General features: G+C 41.2%; 1 protein-coding gene across 2 annotated transcripts; it reads left to right on the top strand.

Annotated features, from left to right (window-relative positions):
• Positions 1–1,680: 1,680 nt before the first annotated feature.
• Positions 1,681–9,286, top strand: LOC115194594 (mucin-5AC-like). Of its 2 annotated transcripts, none has more exons than XM_029754432.1 (6): positions 1,681–1,903; positions 2,193–2,245; positions 5,238–6,219; positions 7,732–8,177; positions 8,526–8,596; positions 8,832–9,286. In XM_029754432.1, exons 2-6 carry the CDS (start codon positions 2,212–2,214, stop codon positions 8,898–8,900), a joined length of 1,602 nt encoding a protein of 533 aa, XP_029610292.1. In that variant the 5' UTR covers positions 1,681–1,903; positions 2,193–2,211; the 3' UTR covers positions 8,901–9,286. The 2 variants fall into 2 exon arrangements, with proteins under 2 accessions (XP_029610292.1, XP_029610291.1); XM_029754431.1 differs by having other exon boundaries at positions 5,232–6,219.
• Positions 9,287–13,724: the final 4,438 nt, after the last annotated feature.

Genomic DNA, 13,724 nt, shown 5'->3' with positions numbered 1-13,724 from the left:
CCGAAAGGGTAAAGAAGGGTGACGAGCATGACGCATTTCGTGACAAAAAATGTCTAAATATTCCATTACCGTACTTCGAAGCATGTCAACCGCTGTTTACAATCCATTTTTATGCCATTTTTCTCGTAAAAAAGCGATAATATTCCGACCGGGAATCTGCATTTAGGTAAACAGACGAAAGAAAATAAAGCATGGGGTCAACTCGGGCACGCGCCTAAGCCCATTGTCCTCTGATCGGCCACTTGCCAAATGCCCTAATGTGTTTCAGCCTGGGGCTGCCTCGATATCGTTCAGCTTTTTCCCGGGCTCTGAGAGCCTATGGGAGCCGTAGGAAGTGTCACGTTACAGCAAAGATCCTCAGTCTTCAATAAAAAGAGCCAAGATGAACAACAACTTGTCAGACAGGCCACTTCCTGTTCGGAATCCTCTCAGGTTTTTGCCTGCCATATGAGTTCTGTTATACTCACAGACACCATTCAAACAGTTTTAGAAACTTTAGGGTGTTTTCTATCCAAAGCCAATAATTATATGCATATTCTAGTTACTGGGCAGGAGTAGTAACCAGATTAAATCGGGTACGGTTTTTATCCGGCCGTGTCAATACTGCCCCCTACCCCCAACAGGTTAACAGCTTTGATGCTCTGGATCCTGGTGATGTCATAAGGGAGTGTTTGGACTCAGCTGGGACCAGGTTTTAGCTGCTGTGCAACGCTGACGTCCTTCTTCCCAGAGATGGTCTGCCTGTACAATCACCACCTGGACTGGACACAACTCAACAAAACCTATCTTTTAGATCAGGGAGAGGCCATGGACATCACAAGCCCTCCACCAAGGTTCTTCTAGCTGCAGTCAATGTCTGTCTGCCTGCCCCCTTGGACTATCTGCACTGCCTCTATGCACATTCACATGACTCTCTCTTAACACTCACGCACACAACACACACACTCACACAGTCAACCACCATACATTGCTGCTACGTTTTACATTAATCCAGCTGCTCAGCCACTTTACCCCTGATTGTATACATATAACTTTTTTCTATCACCGCCATCGTTATTGATATTGTTTTTCTACTTAATGTATATTCTTTTGTTCTTTCTCTACTGGCATCGAGACTTATCCCCTTCTATTTCTTGATATTGATACTTTTCTGTTCACAAGTTTTTTATTTTTGATATTGATACTGTGCTGTTGAGAAAGAACTGGCAAGGAAGCATTTCACTGTGCCGTTTACACCTTCTGTATCCTGTGTACGTGACAAATAAACGTTGGTTTGATTTGATATAAATCAAGGACTAGATGAAGTGTATTTTTAGCTGGAGTTTTTCCTTATTGTAGGCTATTACTTTCAACACTTGTTTACTACACTACCTTACTCACTCTGGTTTTAGTACATGTCCTCACATGTGAGTCCTTAGATAGATGGGTGGGGTTAAGGCATAAGATCGTATGATCAATGCTGAATGGGCATACTCATAGAAGAGCTCTTGAGCAAGTGTGAAACACTTTCGAGGGCATTTTCTCCTATTATCTCGTAAGTGGGATAACACGTTTATCAACTTTAAAAGCAGTATAACTTTCCTATGTTTCCTCCAACTACAGTGTATGATATACCATTTTGAAGCTATGAGTCTGTACTTTTATAAATATAATCAGATGTTGCTTACTGGCCTGATAGTGTTGTAATGTAGTTTGTTCTTCATGTTGAACTGTGTAGTTACTGTAACTGCCAGAGACTGAGTGGCACCCTATTTCCTAGTCAAAGTAGTGCACTTTATAGCGAATAGGGTGCCATTTGGGATGCCAGCTGACAGAGAACAAATTATAAAACAGAAGCTTATGCAGATCAGTTGAGGAGCTCACAGAAGCCTGAACACGGACGAAGACAACAGCAACCATTTTGGTAAGACATTTTCCATTATTCTATAAAATATTATACATTAAAAGTACCTGCACTTATCAGAATGTAAATGTGCAGAACAGTGAACATTGTCACCTACAGGTAGGCCTACTGTATTGATAGAAAAATCTCACTTAAAAAAACATAATGAGATTTTTAACTGCTTACTGTTTAGGCTACCTTCAGTATTTCAATGTGTATCTTTGATTAGTATTTAAATGTATAATTTAAATGAACAATCGTTTATAATTTATTTAGAATTTGATTCATATTTTTTTCTCCCATGTATTAGAGGGAATACCATTACAACCATGCAACTTGGGGTGTTTATCATCATCATTTCAGGTTAGTATCTATCTCCTGTATGGTTATCACCTGGATTTGGTCCTATGCAGCAAATTTTTTTTTTTTGTTTTTTACATTGGATAAAAGTAGAGACTCAGAGCTATAAAATGTAATATCATACACTGCACAGTTGATGAGCAATGGGAAATTAATTATTCTTTGAAAGTTGATAAACTTGTAACCCCACCTTTGAGAAAATGGTCTGTGAATGTTTTGGTACAGTACACCTACTGGAGAGCTCTTCTTTGTCTACACCCACTCAGCATTGTTCACACACTCTTAAGCCTTAGCCCCAGACATCTCTTTAAGGATTCACAGTGTAGTAAACTACCAAAGATTTCAAGACTAAACATGGTTAAAGTAGTAGCAAAAATACACTTTATCTGGTCCTTGGCCTATATCCTAATCTGATTTTGGTGCCGGTCATGTTGTTCTTCAGATGACAATTTCTGGTAAACAGACGGAAGGTAGCCTAGTGGTCAGAGTGTTAGGCCAGTAACCGAAAGGGTGCTAGATCAAATCCCTCAGCTGACAAGGTAAAAATCTATCTTTCTGCCACTGAACAAGGCAGTTAACCCAATGTTCCTAGGCTGTCATTGTAAATAAGAATTTGTTCTAAACTGACTTGCTTAGTTAAATAATAAAATATAAGTTTATCTTTTTAAGGTATAGGGGGCAGTATTTTCATTTTTGGATGAAAAGCGTGCCCAGAGTAAACTGCCTAATACTCGGGCCCAGAGTCAAATATTTGCATATTATTAGAGATTATTAGATTATTAGATTTGGATAGAAAACACTCTGAAGTTTCTAAAACTGTTTGAATGATGTCTGTGAGTATAACAGAACTCATATGGCAGGCAAAAACCTGAGAAAAATCCAACCAGGAATTGTAGTTCTTCTTTTGAATTTCTACCGAAACTAGTGTCTGTGGGGTCACGTTGCACTTCCTAAGGCTTCCATTGGCTGTCAACAGCCTTTAGAAACGTGTTTCATCCTTCTCCTGTTACTGGGCAGAAAATAGGAGCTCAGTCAATGAGTGGACTGCCTGGGACCAGTGAGTTGTTTACTGCGCAGGCACGTTTGGCGCGCCGCTCCTTCTTTTTCCTCTGTAATGAATACGCTATTGTCCGGTTGGAATACCGATATTTTATGTTAAAAAGACCCTAAGGATTGATTGTAAACAACGTTTGACATGTTTCTACGAATGGAACTATTTGACTTTTCGTGTCTGGATTTACGCTCGCGCGTTATGCCTTTGGATAGTGATCTGAACGCACGAACAAAACGAGGTATTTGGACATAAATGTGGAGTACTTCAAACAAAAATAAAATTTATTGTGGAAGTAGGAGTCCTGGGAGTGCATTCTGAGGAAGATCAGCAAAGGTAAGAGAATATTTATAATACTAATTCTGAGATTAGTTGACCCCAGAACTTGGCGGGTATCTGTATAGCTTGCTTTGATGGTTGAGCTATGTACTCAGAATATTGAAAAATGTGCTTTCTCCGTAAAGCTATTTTAAAATCTGACACAGCGGTTGCATTAAGGTGAAGTATATCTATAATTCTTTCAATAACTGTTGTAAATTTTATCAACGTTTATGATGAGTATTTTTGTAAATTGATGTGTTCATTCACCGGTAGTTTTGGTGGGAATACATTTTCTGAACATCATGCGCCAATGTAAAATGGGGTTTTTGGATATAAATATGAACTTTATCGAGCAAAACATACATGTATTGTGTAACATGAAGTCCTATGAGTGCCATCTGATGAAGATCATCAAAGGTTATTGAATCATTTAGCTGTATTTGTGGTTTTTGTGATGCATGTCCTTGCTTGGGAAATGGCTGTGTGGTTTTTCTTGTGAAGTTTATGTCCTAACACAATCTAATTTTATGCTTTCGCCGTAAAGCCTTTTTGAAATCGGACAATGTGGTTAGATTAATAACGAGAAGTTTATCTTTAAAATGGTGTAAAATAGTTGATTGTTTGAGAAAATGAAATTATGAGATTTTTGCTGTTTTGTATTTCGTGCCATGCTATTTCACTGGCTGTTGATAGTGTGTACCGCGGGTGGGACGCTAGCCCATTGAAGTTATTTGTCACATGCAGAGGATATAGAAGGTGTAAAAGGTACAGTGAAATCGTCATTTGCATAGTGGATTCTTTTGTTTGGACATGTAGCTAGCTAGCTAACCATAATCCCAACTAACGCTGTGTTCAAAACAATTAGGATTTGGAAAAAACGTTTTGAACGGTCATCCAACTCTGGAACTTGGGCCTCTTTCTAGGGCTCTGACTTTCAGGCCTGAAATTCACTGATGTCATGATTTGAACTCTTATTTTTCCCCAGTTGTTTTGAACGCGGCAATACCACCATGCATGAACCTGCAAGTAGCTAAAGCTAACCAACTAGGTTCAATTTTAGCTAGCCAACATTAGGCTATAACTAGCAATCCAAATGGCTTTCTGAGATACAAATAATATTACTACACAGAACATTCACAAAACGTTAGCTAGCGAGCCAGCCAGCTAACATTAGCTAGCTAGCTAACAGTATGCTTTAACTTGCTGCATACTGAGCAGCTCATGTAATAGATAAGACCATGCCACATGGCAGACATATCCAAAGTAATTTCTCGGCATGTCCAACCCATCCATTATCTTAGCCAATCACTGATAGCAGGAATGCTCCTGTATTTTTCTGTGTCAGGCTCGTAATTTAACAATTTCATTTGTATTTACAGACGGCATACACGTTTATTATTAAGGCACAGGAAAGTTCACATGTTCCAGAAGGCATTATCTGCCAAAAGCCCAATGGGACTGTCTAAATGTTTTTGTGTTTTTTTTGTGCAGGATGATGATGTGTGGTGACCTTGAGGGAAAAAAATTGTCCGATGTTTTAGAAATGCCTGGGCCAATTTCTGGTGCCTGGGCTTAAAGTATTGTTAAGCTACCTACTAATTGTAATATTTTTCCAAGTAATAGGCAGCCTCTGCTCTGTAACAAGCACAACTACAGATCCTAATATGACAACCACAACTGAGGAACCTGCAACAACAACCACAGCTGTAGGTGCATCTCTTGCTCCAACAGCCACAGATGCAGCTCCTACTACAACAACCATAACTGAGGCTCCTACTACAACAACAACTGAAGCTCCTACTACAACAACCACAGATCCATTTACTACAACAACAGCTCTTGCTACAACAACCACAACTGCAGCTCTTACTACAACAACCACAGTTCCTGATGTAACAACCACAACTACAGCTCCTACTACAACAACCACAACTACAGCTCCTACTACAACAACCACAACTACAGCTCCTACTACGACAACAATAACTGAGGCTCCTACTACAACAACCACAGATCCATTTACTACAACAACAGCTCTTGCTACTACAACCACTACTGCAGTTCCTACTACAACAACCACAACTGCAGTTCCTACTACAACAACCACAACTGCAGAACCTACTACAACAACCACAACTGCAGTTCCTACTACAACAACAATAACTGAGGCTCCTACTACAACATCAACTGCAGCCTCTACTATAATAACAGGAGCAGCAGCTCTTACTACAACCACAGTTCCTACTACAACTACAACTGCAGTTCCTACTACAACAACCACAACTGCAGAACCTACTACAACCACCATAACTGCAGCTCCTACTACAACAACCATAACTGCAGCTCCTACTACAACAACCACAACTGCAGTTCCTACTACAACAACCCCAACTGCAGTTCCTACTACAACAACAATAACTGAGGCTCCTACTACAACATCAACTGCAGCTCCTACTACAACCACAACTGCAGAACCTACTACAACCACAACTGCAGAACCTACTACAACAACCACAACTGCAGAACCTACTACAACCACCATAACTGAGGCTCCTACTGCAACAACCACAACTGCAGAACCTACTACTACAACCACAACTGCAGTTCCTACTACAACAACCACAACTGCAGAACCTACTACAACCACAACTGCAGAACCTACTACAACAACCACAACTGCAGTTCCTACTACATCAACCACAACTTCAGCTCTTACTACAACAACCACAACTGCAGAACCTACTACAACTACAACTGCAGCTCCTACTACAACAACCACAACTGCAGAACCTACTACAACCACAACTGCAGAACCTACTACAACCACAACTGCAGAACCTACAACTACAACCACAACTGCAGAACCTACTACAACAACCACAACTGCAGCTCTTACTACAACAACCACAGTTCCTGATGTAACAACCACAACTGCAGCTCCTACTACAACAACCACAACTGCAGTTCCTACTACAACAACCACAACTGCAGAACCTACTACAACAACCACAACTGCAGTTCCTACTACAACAACCACAACTGCAGAACCTACTACAACAACCACAACAACAGTTCCTACTACAACAACAATAACTGAGGCTCCTACTACAACAACCACAACTGCAGTTCCTACTACAACAACCACAACTACAGCTCTTACTACAACAACCACAACTACAGCTCCTACTACAACAACCATAACTGAGGCGCCTACTACAACATCAACTGCAGCCTCTACTATAATAACAGGAGCATCAGCTCTTACTACAACCACAGTTCCTACTACAACTACAACTGCAGTTCCTACTACAACAACCACAACTGCAGAACCTACTACAACAACCACAACTGCAGAACCTACTACAACAACCACAACTGCAGCTCCTACTACAACAACCACAACTGCAGAACCTACTACAACCACAACTGCAGAACCTACTACAACCACAACTGCAGAACCTACAACTACAACCACAACTGCAGAACCTACTACAACCACAACTGCAGAACCTACTACAACAACCAAAACTACAGCTCTTACTACAACAACCACAACTGCAGCTCTTACTACAACAACCACAGTTCCTGATGTAACAACCACAACTGCAGCTCCAACTACTACAACCACAACTGCAGTTCCTACTACAACAACCACAACTGCAGTTCCTACTACAACAACCACAACTGCAGAACCTACTACAACAACCACAACAACAGTTCCTACTACAACAACCATAACTGAGGCTCCTACTACAACATCAACTGCAGCCTCTACTATAATAACAGGAGCATCAGCTCTTACTACAACCACAGTTCCTACAACAACCCCAACTGCAGTTCCTACTACAACAACCACAACTGCAGTTCCTACTACAACCACCATAACTGCAGAACCTACTACAACCACAACTGCAGAACCTACAACTACAACCACAACTGCAGAACCTACTACAACAACCAAAACTACAGCTCCAACTACAACAACCACAACTACAGCTCCTACTTCAACAACAATAACTGAGGCTCCTACTACAACATCCACTGCAGCCTCTACTATAATAACAGGAGCAGCAGCTCTTACTACAACCACAGCTCCTACTACAACTACAACTGCAGCTCCTACTACAACAACCACAACTGCAGAACCTACTACAACAACCACAGATCCAATTACGACAACAACAGCTCCTACAACGATAACCACAACTGTAGCTCTTATCACAACAACAGTAGATCCTAATACAACAACTACAGCACCTTATACAACAACTACAGCTCCTACTACAACAACCCCAGCACCTTATACAACAACTACAGCTCCTAATACAACAACTACAGCTCCTAATACAACTACAGCTCCTAATACAACAACTACAGCTCCTAATACAACAACTACAGCTCCTAATACAACAACTACAGCTCCTATTACAACATCCACAGCTCCTGATACAACAACTATAGCTCCTGATACAACAACTACAGCTCCTGATACAACAACTGCGGATCCTAATACAACAACCCCAAAACCTTATACAATACAGTCAACCATGCATAGTGGGTCTGGTAAGTGTGATTTACTTTACTTAATATCTAATGAAATTGGTAATAGTGGTCAACCCTGTCAAGTCTCCTTTTTTTCTTATAGTACGTTATCTGTCTGTCTGTCTGTCTGTCTGTCTGTCTGTCTGTCTGTCTGTCTGTCTGTCTGTCTGTCTGTCTGTCTGTCTGTCTGTCTGTCTGTCTGTCTGCCTGCCTGCCTGCCTGCCTGCCTGCCTGCCTGCCTGCCTGCCTGCCTGCCTGTCTGTCTGTCTGTCTGTCTGTCTGTCTGTCTGTCTGTCTGTCTGTCTGTCTGTCTGTCTGTCTGCTTTGCTTCATGTTTGTTCGTATTATTGACTCATTGTGTCTCTACAGGATATAAGTTGGTACTGAGGGTGAAATTCACCATGACAAAAGACCTAACTGAATCTGAAATCTTGAAGCAGGTGAGAGTCACTGTCAAACGTATCATATAATAATTAATTATTATTAATCTCCAAAAATGATTATAGAATGAGGAATAACCTCACTCAAAGGGATTTCAGTGTAAGGTTGCTTTAACAAATAAGGATACTGAGTAAAGATGGAAAGTGAAGTGAATGAGTGGGAAGGAGCGTGAAGAGGATAGGAATGTAGCATTAACCCATTTACTAAATTATGTAACCCCTTTGTTTATTCCAGCTTCGTGAGGAACTGATCAGCCGAGGGCTGCCAGAAGGCTTTACACTGCGTTTGAGAATCATTTCATGACAGAAGCAAACCTGATCACAAAGAAAGTTACATGGCGTCATGACGATGGCCTGTTGGGGGAGGTTTATGACCCCCATGTCATATCACTTAATCCGTCATAGCAAAGACACGACAACAGATAACTTGCAATAGATTACCCTCAAGATTACATTATTACCACATGACCAACGGTAACTGGACCTAATGTATTAGCAACTAAATATCTACAGTGCCTTCAGAAAGTTCACACCCCTTGACTTTTCCAACATTTTGTTGTGTTACAAAGTGTCATTAAAAATGATTGAATTGTATTGTTTTGTAAACGATCTACACAAAGTACTCTGTAATGTCAAAGTGGAGAAAAAAATTCTAACATTGGTAAAATAAATATGATGTATTAATGAACAGTCAGTTGCTATGTTCTCATTCTGAAAGTCATCTAACTCGGAAACTTCAATGACCCAAACACTTGTAACTGAACTCAAGGCCACTGATGATTATTTTTTGGGGTATTATTTACTAGGCTAAATAATATGGAAAATGAGTGAGTTAACAGACTAAGGCAGGGTATAGACTAATGAAAAACAACACAGTCATTGAGGTGAGAATCACCACAGGTCAACATACCTGAACTTCTGTAATTGAACTCAACAAACACAACAGTGCACGCATTCACCAGACTTTTGAGGATGAGATGGTCTTATCAACTGAGAGGGAAAATATAACAGAAACTACCAAAACTGCACCGAAATTATAGGTTCATCCAAGGGCACAAAGTGGCATTTTATTACATTTTGAATCATTATTCTTTTTTCAATAATTTTGATCCAGTTGGATAAACACTCCAAATAGCCTACCCGACTGCTCGGGAAGAGTCTGCACGGTCCTAAAGCAATCGTTTTGAATAACATTCCAATGATACAACTTGTGGGGACAAAAATACATTTTCAGAATGTGGGGGGGCATGTCCATCCCTAGTGAAAGTTGCGCGCATGGGTTCCTCCACCAGGAGTCGCCATTCCCTAGGCTATCAGTTCACATCCAAATGTGGACAGTGCAGGAACAGTATTAATCAGGATATGTAATTAAGACCAACAGAAATACAATAATCAGTTACTGACACGGCATCACGCAAAAGGGAAATTCAATGCAACAATTTATTTATGTGAATTTGAGTGTCATCTGGTTTAGTTGAGTTTCCGTTATGAAGCATTGGTACAAAGGGAAAGGGGTCGGTCAGGGGTCCTGGTGTTGAAGCTTTTGGTCAAAGGCCTTCGTCAGAGCTCAAGCATAGGGTCTCTTTCTCTCTAAGTTTGTTAAGGTACTCTGTTGCAATATAATGTTGATGTGGGTCCCCTTTAGGGAGCGATGAAGACTCAGTGGTTTGTTGTGAGTAAACAGAGATGTGGGTTCAGTGGAGTTCTTCTTTGGTGATTGTTCTGTCTGAGTTGAATAAAGCTTCCTCGATCGGTGTTTTGGTTTCTAAGTAGATGGATCATCAAAACTTCCAGACGCCATCACTAACAGGACTGCAAATCTCTGCCCGGAGTGTGGGATCTCATGAACATACACTACATGACCAAGAGTATGTGGACACCTGCTCGTCAAACATCTCATTCCAAAATCATGGACATTAATATGGAGTTGGTCCCCCTTTTGCTGCTTTAACAGCCTTCACTCTAATGAAAAACTTTCCACTACATGTTGGAACATTTCTGCGGGGACTTGATTCCATTAAGCTAAAAGAGCACTGATGTTGGGCGATTAGGCCTGGCTCGCAGTAGGCATTCCAATTCAACCCAAAGGTTTTTGATGGGGTTGAGGTCAGGGCTGTGTGCAGGCCAGTCAAGTTTTTCCACACCGATCTCGACAAACCATTTCTGTATGGACCTCGCTTTGTACACGGGGCATTGTCATGCTAAAACAGGAAAGGGCTTTCCCCAAGCTGTAGCCACAAAGTTGGAAGCACAGAATTGTCTAGATTGTCATTGTATGTTGTAGCGTTAAGATTTCTCTTCACTGGAACAAAGGGGCCTAGCCCAAACCATGAAAAACAGCCCCAGACCTTTATTCCTCCCCCTCCAAACTTTACAGTTGAAACTATGCATGTGGGAAGGTAGCGTTCTTCTGGCATCCGGCAGACCCAGACTTGTCCATCAGACTGTCAGATGGTGAAGCGTGATTCATCACTCCAGAAAATGTGTTTCTACTGCTCCAGAGTTCAATGGCGGCAAGCTTTACACCACTCAAGCCGATGTTTGGCATTGCGAATGGTGATCTTAGGATTGTTTGCAGCTGCTCAGCCATGGAGACCCAATTCATGAAGATCCCGACAAAAAGTTATTCTGCTGACGTTGCTTCCAGAGGCAAGTTGGAACTCGGTAGTGAGTTTTGCAACCAAGGACAGACGATTTTTTTGGCCTACCACTTTGCGGCTGATACGTTGTTGCTCCTAGACATTTCCACTTCACAATAACAGCACTTACAGTTGACCAGGGCAGCTCTAGCAGGGATGACATTTGACGAATTGACTTGTTGGCATCCTATGATTGTTGGCATCCTATGATGGTACCACGTTGAAAGTCACTGAGCTCTTCAGTGAGGCCATTCTATTACCAATATTTGTCTATGGAGATTGCATAGCTGTGTGCTATATTTGTCATGACTTCCGCCGAAGTTGGTGCCTCTCCTTGTTCGGGCGGCGTTCGGCGGTCGACGTCACCGGCTTCCTAGCTGCCACCGATCTACGTTTCTTTGTCCATTTGTTTTGTCTTGATTGTACACACCTGATTTCCATTACGTTATAATTTATTCCCTATTTAACCCTCTGGTTCCCACATGGTTTTGTGCGTGTTTGTTCTTTGTTAAGTGGTTGCTCTTTTGTGTCGAGCTGGATTGTTTTCCTGTATGGAATGAGTGATTTATGTGATTTATTCGAGTAAAGTACGTTTTTACTCAGTTCTGTGTCCTGCGCATGATTCCGTCCTACCCGCTGCACACTGACACCTGACAATATTTTACACACCTGTATTTTACACACTGTGTTGCTGAAGTAGCCAAATCCACTAATTTGAAGGGGTGTCCACGTGCATTTGTATATATACTTTTTCCACACGTTACAGCCTTATTCTAAAATGTATTAAATATTTTTTTCCCCCTCATCAATCTACACACAATAACCTATAATGACAAAGCAAAAAGAGGTTTTTAGAAATGTAGGACTTTTTTTTTACAAATAAAACAGAACCTCATTTACATAGGTATTCATACCATTTGCTATTAGACTCGAAATTGATTTCAGGTACGTGCTGTTTCCATTGATCATCCTAGAGATGTTTCTACAACTTGATTGGAGTCCAACTGTGGTAAATTCAATTGATTGGACGTGATTTGGAAAGGCTCACACCTGTCTATATAATGTCCTACAGTTGACAGTGAATGTCAGAGCAAAAACCAAGCAATGAGGTCAAAGGAATTGCCCATAGAGCTCTGAGACAGGATTGTGTCGAGGCACAGATCTGGGGAAGGACACCAAAACATTTCTGCAGCATTGAATGTGCCCAAGAGTACAGTGGCCTCCATCATTATTAAATGGAAGAAGTTTGGAACCACCAAGACCCTTCCTAGAGCTAGCCGCCTGGCGAAACTGAGCAATCGGGGGAGAAGGGCCTTGGTCGACATCAATGATGTCGCTCTTGCTGCTGGTGATTCTCTGATCCACCTCTACGCAGACAACACCATTCTGTATACCTCTGGCCCTTCTTTGGACACTGTTAACAAACCTCCAGACGAGCTTCAATGCGATACAACTCTCCTTCCGTGGTCTCCAACTGCTCTTAAATGCAAGTAAAACTAAATGCATCCTCTTCAACCGATCGCTGCCCGCACCTGCCCGCCCATCTAGCATCACTACTCTGGACGGTTCTGACTTAGAATATGTGGACAACTACAAATACCTAGGTGTCTGGTTAGACTGTAAACTCTCCTTCCAGACTCACATTAAGCATCTCCAATCTAAAATTAAATCTAGAATTGGCTTCCTATTTTGCAACAAAGCATCCTTCCCTCATGCTGCCAAACATACCCTCGTAAAACTGACTATCCTACCGATCCTTGACTTCGGCGATGTCATTTACAAAATAACCCCCAACACTCTACTCAGCAAATTAGATGCAGTCTATCACAGTGCCATCCGTTTTGTCACCAAAGCCCCATATACTACCCACCACTGCGACCTATATACTCTCGTTGGCTGGCCCTCACTTCATATTCGTCGCCAAAACCACTGGCTCCAGGTCATCTATAAGTCTTGTGGTTGTTAATTTCTTTACTATCAAATAAGGAGAGACAAACTTATCACACAAGTCAGAGTTATACTTAAAATAAATCTTTATTAATAAGAGCTTTGCAATAGCAATGACTTTTCATTTCTAATGAACCGTTGAGAGTGATAAAACAAAAGTACAAAGGTCTTTTATAGCCAAGATACACCCCTTTCAACCTACGTGACGAACAACAGATACATAGAATGGTCACAAGGTTAAGATTTGTATGAAAGATATCTATAATACATAGCAGACAGAATCTGCTGTGTCAACAGTTTTCATTGTATAGACCAGTGTCTGGCCCTCCTACTCCAAACTGGAACCATCTCTCCCTGGTATGGTATAGAACAGAAACATTAACTCATGTTCTCTGGAATGCTCTTTAGATTTTATCACACAAAGACATCGTAAATATCCTCTGTCAGTGTTATCTCATAGAGGCCCATCCTCAGTAGAACACACACACAATAGTTAACAGAATACTCTATTCTGTCAAATAAAACAACCATTATAATGCAAT

Source organism: Salmo trutta, chromosome 5 (genome assembly GCF_901001165.1).
Source record: "Salmo trutta chromosome 5, fSalTru1.1, whole genome shotgun sequence".
In the NCBI taxonomy this organism is placed as follows: domain Eukaryota; kingdom Metazoa; phylum Chordata; class Actinopteri; order Salmoniformes; family Salmonidae; genus Salmo; species Salmo trutta.
This window is presented reverse-complemented; position numbering and strand designations above follow the sequence as displayed.

Excerpts from the sequence above, each read along its gene's own strand:
- LOC115194594 (XM_029754431.1), top strand. The coding sequence starts at position 2,212 with ATGCAACTTGGGGTGTTTATCATCATCATTTCAG. Across the intron at positions 2,246-5,231 it reads GTTTATCATCATCATTTCAG|TAATAGGCAGCCTCTGCTCT; the intron begins GTTAGTATCTAT and ends TATTTTTCCAAG. Across the intron at positions 8,178-8,525 it reads AACCATGCATAGTGGGTCTG|GATATAAGTTGGTACTGAGG; the intron begins GTAAGTGTGATT and ends GTGTCTCTACAG.